The following is a 9168-nucleotide window of genomic DNA, read 5'->3' as shown; positions in this document are numbered from 1 at the left end:
AGGGGAGCATCGTCCCTCCCCGTCATACCTAACCAATACCTAACCCTTTCCCTATCTCCCCTTCCCTAATCTATCCCCTTACCAAACTCACTCTAACACTCCCAGCCCTAAACCCCCTTTCCACCTCTCCCGTGCCGCATGCTTCCCCCACTTCCTCTCCTCTCCTCCCTCTTCATCTTCCCCCTCAAATCACCTTCCACCCTTCTCACTATCCCTTCCACCCCCCAATCTCTCCCTGTCTTGACTAAATTCTGCCTGGCTTCCCACAGTCCCTTTTTAAAGAGACTCATGAGAAGCCAGAGCAGAAACCTGTCCCTATCCGTTCCCTTTGCTCTCCCTACGCCTCTCTCTAGCCTAGCCCATGTCACAACAAAATCACTCCTAACCACACCTAGCATTACCCGTGCCCTAGCCCAGACTAGTCCGGCAAAGGCACAGTCCCAAAAGGCATGGCGCACAGTCTCCTCCCTGCCACAAGAGGATCTTGGACAGGTGGGGGATTGCACCAAACTATACCGGTACAAGATGGCACGTACCGGCAAGCACTTATGGAGGCCCAACCAATTCAGGTCCTTGAGCCTATTGTCCAGGCCCCGCGCCTGCACTCCCTCCCAGACCACTGACGAGATGCCCGCTACAGGCGCAGGACTTCCTGCCTGCCTGACCTCCTCGTACAGGTGCCTGTGGTCTAAACCTACTCGGGCAACTTCAACCTCGGGGTGCGCACGCAGCCACTTGGCCGCATGGCCAAAATGCCACGGCAGCTGTTCCGCCCGAGGACCCGCGTTAGACCACACCATTACGCTTCTCGCCTTATACGAGAAGAACACCCGCAGGAGGTAACCGGACGGGTGTATAACCGGACGAGCAAGCTCCGTCAACAAGAAAGAAACAAAAATGGCGTCCAGCTTGAGGGGGAAATGTGGTACCCCCCTACCTCCCTCCCCGATGGGACAGATCATGCGTGCCCTGGCGACCCACTCGCACCTGCCACTCCACATAAACTGAAACACAAGCCTCACTAGAGGCCTCCTCAGACAAGCCGGCAATGGGTAGATGTATGCCACATACAAAAGAGACGGCAACACATCCACCTTTAGGACCAGGACTTTGCCCATAAAAGACAAATACCTAGCCTTCCACATTGCTAGCTTCCTCTGTACCACTGCGATACGCATGTTCCAGTTTAGCGTCGCTGAGCCGGAGGTCTCAAAATGAACCCCGAGAATCCTCAGGGCCCCTTCACAGAGAGATAACCCCCCAGGCACATCCGTTCTACCGCGCCATCTTCCGAAAAACTTGACGGAAGACTTTGCATGGTTCAGAACTGCTCCCGACGCTCGGGTGAAATCCCCAAAGATGGCAAGGGACCTTGTCAGGCACGAGTCCTTTCTTTCCTCCCCCCATCCCCCGCTCCCCCCCCAGCTGCAGACGCGTATGACCTGTGACGAGCCGGGCAATCACGCCACAGGTGTGCTCTTGAGCCACACCCGTGGCAAGCCTTGGGCTCGTCACACTCCTTGGCCTCGTGCTCTTCCGACCCACAAAAACGACATTTCTTGGCGCTGCACGAGGCCAGGATATGGCCGTAGGCCATACAACGCCTGCAGAACGGGGGCTGACGTGCATAGTAGAGTGTTCCCCTGTCAGCCCCCAGGGAGAACATCGCCGGAGGATGGAGGTAGCCATCCACACTCTTCGGGGACTCCCTGAGTAACGCCTGGAAACCTCTCCTCCCGTTCCAGAAACCCAGGGAGTCCCTGAGGTACCTCGCTGAGGAGACATTGTCCATGTACCTCCCCAGAAAGGCCCTCACCTCTTCATCTTTCACATGCGGATTGTACATGGTTACGGTGACCACCCTGAAGTTGTTCTTCGCCAGGCTGGTCACCGCATAATGGCACAGGGGTCCCGTTTTCTCCGCTTCCTTTGCCATCTTCATTACTTCGTCATGTTTCTCTTGCTTGTGAAACGTCACATCAAAACCCTTTTCATTTGGGTTGCCTTGAAGGCAGAGTACTTCCTTCACCTCTATCCTGAGGCATCCCATCAATATGGTCCTTCCAAAAGTTTCCCTGCCCCAAGGTTCCATCTCCTTTTCAGTCCATGAAAATCTTACGGTATTTGCTATACCAATCCCCGGAACCGACCAGGTTTGCTTGTTTGTATTCATTTTTTTTTGAAGAAAAAAAGCTCTCTTCAGAAAGAAGCTACAACCTGAAGTGAAAACATCTTTAACCAAAAAGGTGGAGCAACTAACGGTGTTGACTCTCCACATCTATCAAGACAACTGGAGCACTGGGCCAGACACTCTTAAATAGAACCTGGACCAGCTCAGGTGAAACACCTTCCCACTAACGAGATGGACAAGCCAGCTCAGGTGTAACACATACTGACTAACGAGGTGGCACCAATCGGTGCGACCTACGTGCTAACGAGCTATACGGGCGAAAGTCCAACCTCAAAACATAAATGGAAAAACTGAAGACGAACACCTTCCCCCTTAAGAGAATGCTTACCACCAACATAAAACAACTTCAATTACACATTATAATCAACTACAATGCTTCACCGTCACCAGTATAAACATGGTGTCTACTGGCTGTCAACAATTGAAAACTTCTCGAACTCTCGTCCCCCTGGAACGAGCCCAAACAAAAATCATCTTCAATACGGAAAAACGAGCAGTCAAAATAAATTGTGATCCATGGCAACTCACTGGCTAAGCGCAAAACACAACACTTTTTGACTGCCCACCCTTGAGACAATCAACAACCAAGTTGTCCTTACCACAGACATGTCTGATTTCAAGAGGAAACTCCTGCAATATCCGTAGTAACTTTCCAACTCACTGCGGAGCTTCTCTCTCTTTTCAGGGTTCACTAGATAGGCATGTTGTTGGATCGGGGCCCAGTCCCCAATGTCATGCTCTAGTACATTTGGGTTGGCACATCTGAGAATGAACCCTGATATTCTATAAGAAGGGAAACAATGTCAACATAATTGTAGCCACAAAAATTGTCAGTTGGTTACATAAATAATAATGTATTTTATAAAACAAGCACCTTATAAACTAAGCACCAGAAACGCTGATGTTTTGACAAGTCGCAATAAATCACTGATATCGATTGGGGGGGATAGTTTCAACAGCACGTACAACCTAACACACAAAAAAACACATGGAAAGTGGAGATACCTTTTACCTCACCAATTAGAGGACAACCTGCAGAAGACAGTCAGCTACATTTTAGAACAAATGAACACAACACTTATTTGTCATAACTCATCGATATCATGTTGAAATCAAGTATGCGAGAGGATGAGGTTGCACGTCCTGTTAAAACTAACAGCTCAAAACCCACACGGTATCTGGGAATAATGTGTACGTCCCTGGTTAGAGGACCATTTGTAGAAAAAAAGCTCGCTACATTTTAAAGTGTTGCTTTTTGTTTCAAGTGTAACATGGTAAGTGTAACTCAACTCTTTTTTTGTTAGTCAATTTTTGTTAAATCACATAAATAGTACTCTTTCAATTCAGAGCCTGAATTTTTCCGTGAAGCTAATATCCCCATCAAGTTGAAATCAATAGAACAGGGGGCAAACATTTAGGGTTCGACATTGTGACATTATTAAAATACTCCTTCTACAATGTTAAAACATTGTACATTGTGACATAAATTCATTGATATCATGAAACAACTTCTTCATGTATGTATTTTCTGATGTTTGATCAGAGGTATTTTATCAAGATCACACACTGATCACAGCTGAGATTTCTCTCCTGTGTGTTTTTTCTGGTGTTTAGTCCGCTTGCTAGACGTAGTATAACTCTTCCCACATTGAGCACAGCTATAAGATTTCTCTCCTGTGTGTGTTCTCTGGTGTTTAGTCCGCTTGCTAGACGTAGTATAACTCTTCCCACATTGAGCACAGCTATAAGGTTTCTCTCCTGTGTGTATTCTCTGATGTGATATCAGGCTGGTTGACTGAGAAAAACTCTTCCCACATTGAGTACAGATAAAAGGTTTCTCTCCTGTGTGTGTTTTCTGGTGTTCAGTCAGACTGCCAGATGTAGTAAACCTCTTCCCACATTCATTACAGCTATAAGGCTTCTCTCCTGTGTGTGTTCTATGGTGCACTGTCCGCTTGCTAGAAGTAGTAAAACTCTTCCCACATTGAACACAGCCATATGGCTTCTCTCCTGTATGTGTTCTCTGGTGTGATATAAGGCCGGTTGAATGAGTAAAACTCTTCCCACACTGAGTACAGCTATAAGGTTTCTCTCCTGTGTGTGTTCTCTGGTGTGATATCAGACCGGTTGAATGAGTAAAACTCTTCCCACATTGAGCACAGCTATAAGGTTTCTCTCCTGTGTGTGTTCTCTGATGTGATATCAGGCTGGTTGACTGAGTAAAACTCTTCCCACATTGAGTACAGATAAAAGGTTTCTCTCCTGTGTGTGCTCTCCGGTGTATAATCAGACTGCTAGATGTGACAAAACTCTTTCCACATTCATCACAGCTATAAGGTTTCTCTCCTGTGTGTGTTCTATAGTGTCGAGTCAGCTTGCTAGACATCGTAAAACTCTTCCCACATTGAGTACAGCTATAAGGTTTCTCTCCTGTGTGTATTCTCTGGTGTATAATCAGACTGCTAGATGTGACAAAACTCTTTCCACATTCATCACAGCTATAAGGTTTCTCTCCTGTGTGTGTTCTATAGTGTCGAGTCAGCTTGCTAGACATCGTAAAACTCTTCCCACATTGAGTACAGCTATAAGGTTTCTCTCCCGTGTGTATTCTCTGGTGTGCTTTTAAATGTCCTGAAGAAACAAAACTCTTCCCACAGTCAGAGCAGCAGTGAGTTCTCTTCCCTGTGGGTCTCTGCTGGTGTTTCTTGGGGTGTTTTGATCTGGAGAGACTCTTCTCTGCGTCATCAGCATCATGAGGTTGTTGAGGCTCCCCAGAGGATCCAAGATAGTCACTTCTCTCTCCTGCGTGAACAACAATATCAGGCAGATGGTTAAAGGCCCACAAAATGAGCAAGAATAGTCATATTTTGTGTTGTTTTCACATTAGTAGTAACTGATGATTGTAGGCTAGAAATGAGTTATTCAAGTTGAAATCCTACGCAGTGTGCCAGGTGACTTTTGGTCTCCAATAAAGGGGCCATTCTGTGCTAAAATTGCGGCATGACGTCGATGCACACGCAATTTGCTTGTAGAATCTCCTCCCTGCTAATGAGGAACCCGATTGTTATGGACGTAGTATAACTGCTAATGAGGAAACCACTAGTTATGGACGTAGTATATCTGCTAATGAGGAAACCACTAGTTATGGATGTACTATATCTGCCTGGAGCAAAAATGGTGAGCAAAGATTTTAGTTTTTCACAATGTATTCTGAATGTGAATGGGGGAAAACTCAGGGAAGTTACCTCCATTTCCAGGTTGCTTATGAGAGCATTTCACACTACTTTGGATTAGAATTGTAAGGCTCGTTTGAATGTCCTGCTTAAAATCATGTTTGTGTCGTCATCACAAATCAACCGCATTGTATTTAAAAAACACTTCAACCAGTAAAATGCTCTTTTTGCTAGATTTTCCATCAGCCTGACAACGAGGGTTTGAACACTAAGTGTTTGCCAAATTTGCCTATAACATCACCTAACAGAAGCATAGACCTACTGTAGGACCAATAACTTCACCTAACAACAACACAGACCTACAGTAGGACCCATGACTTACAACACAGACCTACTGTAGAACCCATAACTTACAACACAGACCTACTGTAGGACCCTTACAACAGACCGAGGACTATAAATCATTTAATATTTCAGGTGAAACATGGAAACTAAAATGTCTTTGTCATGACATTTCATAACCTGATCACCAGATAATTTTGTGAATAATCCCACTAGGCTACTCTGTAATGTGTTGTCATTCTAAATGTCCTGAATAAAGGAAAATATCTCTGTGTTTTGTACAATAGCCTATCCATCAAGGGACAGTTCTCTACACATTATTAACTCAGTGTCTCTGTGTGCAAACAGACTAACAAGCCCCTACTGTAAATCAAGCAGACAATAACACATTATAAACATCAATTTGTTAGGGATGTTGGATCCAACGTGGAGCACGGCATGACTGTCTTTACCAGAGTAATGAATGAAGAAGCACTTTGGTTGTTGTTGCATGTCGTGATGTTTGTTATTCAGAAAATGATTCCCAAGATCCGTATTGAAGTTGAAGTTCATCATATTACAAGCATAACGTTATGACTATAACTACTGTTCCCTGAAGGAGGGAAACTAGGTACAACATACTATTAAATCCGTGCCTCGCTGGAAGCCCCGCCTTCTACAGGTGATGAGTGAGGCTTGGATTTATTCCTTAAATTTAATACCGCTCTTCGCCGACCCAGGAAGGGGCGGGTTCAAACAGGTGTTGTACCTCGTTTCCCTCCTTCAGGAAAGAGTAATTATAGTCAGTTACATTTGGGGATGTCTGATAGTATTTCTGATTGTCTTAACGCTGCACCACCAATGAGTTGTGAAGCTTCTCAAAGTCATTTTTTCTTCACCTCAAACAGCAACAAAGTCTAATCAAAATCAATTGCGAATGACAATAGTTCCTCAAAGTATTTTCGTAAAATATTTCCAGCTCTCGCCCTTTCGATTACCACTCAGAATAAAAGGGAAAAATGTAATGCTCTGATCCAGTGGAAATGTCATACAATACCTGATTACTTCTTATCCTTTTCACAAATAGCCGACAACTGTGTCTGTCCAGAACTCACTGGAACAGGAAACCGAGGGCCTAGAATATTTTATACAATGTTACAAACTTGCTATCACGAGATTCGGGCCAACCATGTTTAAAGTTAATTGTAGACAGGTCATGTGCAGCCAATGTGATTTATAGGATATTTATTTTCATCAGTATATTTTCAACCTGGGTTCAACTTTTTTTTGTGAATTTTGCCCCAATTTCGTTGCATCCAATTGTTAGTAGTTACTATCTTGTCTCATCGCTACAACTCCTGTACGGGCTCGGGAGAGACGAAGGTTGAAAGCCACGCGACCCCTGAAACACAACCCAACCAAGTCGCACTGCTTCTTAACACAGCGCACATCCAACCCGGAAGCCTGCCGCACCAATGTGTCGGAGGAAACATCGTCCGGGGTAGGCAGTCATTGTAAATAAGAATTTGTTCTTGACTGACTTGCCTAGTTAAATAAAGGTTACATTTAAATAAATAAAAAATATTATTTTATGACAAAACATTTTCTATGAATCTGTCAAGGCACCAACTTTGAGAAAGTTTTAAAATTAAGGTCTCAAACCAATTCATGAATGTAATTGAATATAGGTATGTTTCGCCTGAAAATAAATTGGCTGAATATTATACAATGACTTATCAACAGCTGTAACAATTTGACCCCCACAGGAAATCTACACTGGCAATTCTGGAATATACTATATAGCGTAGAAACCTGGTTAAACTATCATTATGACATCATGGATCAATTCTAGAATATACTATATATCCTAGAAACCTGGTTAAACTATCATTATGACATCACGGATCAATTCTAGAATATACTATATAGCCTAGAAACCTGGTTAAACTATCATTATGACATCACGGATCAATTCTAGAATATACTATATAGCCTCAATCTGTTTAAAATGATCATTTTGACCTCATGGATGGCCAGTCTTTGTATTCATAGTGTATTTAATTCAGGGGGAGGCCCTGAGCTGAACTCAAACCTGGGTCCAGTGACTGTCAAGCCAACACCTTATAACTGTTACGCCAAGATGTACGGTTGCTACAATAGATTTCTCTATGCATTTGAGAGTGGTTACACTTCTCCTTACCCCATCCCTCAACTGTTTACCAAACCATGTCTCTGGGCAGCCATTTTCTTGATGTTTAAAAAACCCTCACAACTAATCTGCAGTTGTGACAATAACAAAGCTGTCATTCCACCACTGTTTTGGTAATAAGATGATGGATGGGACTGGAGAAATGTAACTACTCTCAAATTCATAGACAGACCTATGGATGCAAGGACTGACCATCCATGATATCAACATTATAGTTTTAACCATGTTGAGGCTATACAGTGTTGGTTTACATTGTTTCTAAACATTGGAGCAAAAAAAGCTTATTTGGGGTTTTGATGGGGTACAACAGTTGAACTAAGCGGCATGTGTTATATTCCTCAATAATCAATAGCTATAAATAAATAATTTAAAAGTAACAAAATGGATGTAGCAATTGCAGATTTCTGCTTTAACACCAAACATCAGTTCAACAACTGCAGAGTTTGTGCCTCTGTTGTTAAGACAGTACTTACTAGTGTTAATCAGGGCCGGTTCATCGTTAGAACCATTGGATGCCTTAAGATGCGTTTGGGAAACCGGGCCCAGATATCCAGGTTCCTCCTCTTCTTTTGATGTAACAGTCATTTCCCACTCCTCCTCTTTCACTCCAAAAACGGAATCCTCCTCTCCTTTTACAGTAACACCCCCCTCTTCTTTTATAGTAACATCCTCCTCTTCTTTTACAGTAACATCCTCCTCTTCTTTTACAGTAACATCCTCCTCCTCTTTTACAGTAACATCCTCCTCCACTTTTAAAGTAACAACATCCTCCTCCTCTTTTAAAGTAACATCCTCCTCCTCGTTCACTCTGAACGTGTCTTTCTCTTCTTCTTTCACAGTAACGGCCCCACCCTCTACTTCTTGTTTTACTGTGATATCCACCTCTTCCTTAGCAGCAGGAGTGTATTCCTCTTCTTTCAAAGTAACAGCCTCACTCTCTACTTCTTGTTTTACTGTGATATCTTCCTCGTCTTTCACTCTGAACGCGTCCTCCTCTTCTTTCACAGTAAAGGCCCCACTCTCTACTTCTTGATTTACTGTGATATCCTTCTCTTCATTAGAAGGAGAGTAGCTTAGTGACCGCATGGTCGGAGATGTTAGCTAGCTAGGCTAATGCTAACTTAACCAGCCCGCTAGCTGACTAATAACAACACTCTAAATATGAAATGAAATCGGATAACTAACTAGACGACAGAAGTGGTTTTAAAAGACAGTGGCTAATAAACACTAAAGCGTCTAAAGAGCTTTATTGGTTCGGCTATTTGTCTAGCAAG

General features: G+C 43.6%; 1 protein-coding gene across 1 annotated transcript; it reads right to left on the bottom strand.

Moving 5' to 3' along the window:
• Positions 1-3761: 3761 nt before the first annotated feature.
• On the bottom strand, positions 3762-9168 carry LOC139394339 (zinc finger protein ZFP2-like). The gene is made up of 2 exons (XM_071142385.1): positions 8368-9168; positions 3762-4993 (listed from the first exon to the last, which is right to left on the bottom strand). The coding sequence occupies exons 1-2, from the start codon at positions 8978-8980 to the stop codon at positions 3762-3764; spliced, it is 1845 nt and encodes a 614-aa protein (XP_070998486.1). The 5' UTR covers positions 8981-9168.

Source organism: Oncorhynchus clarkii, unplaced genomic scaffold (genome assembly GCF_045791955.1).
Source record: "Oncorhynchus clarkii lewisi isolate Uvic-CL-2024 unplaced genomic scaffold, UVic_Ocla_1.0 unplaced_contig_359_pilon_pilon, whole genome shotgun sequence".
Classification (NCBI taxonomy): Eukaryota; Metazoa; Chordata; class Actinopteri; order Salmoniformes; family Salmonidae; genus Oncorhynchus; species Oncorhynchus clarkii.
This window is presented reverse-complemented; position numbering and strand designations above follow the sequence as displayed.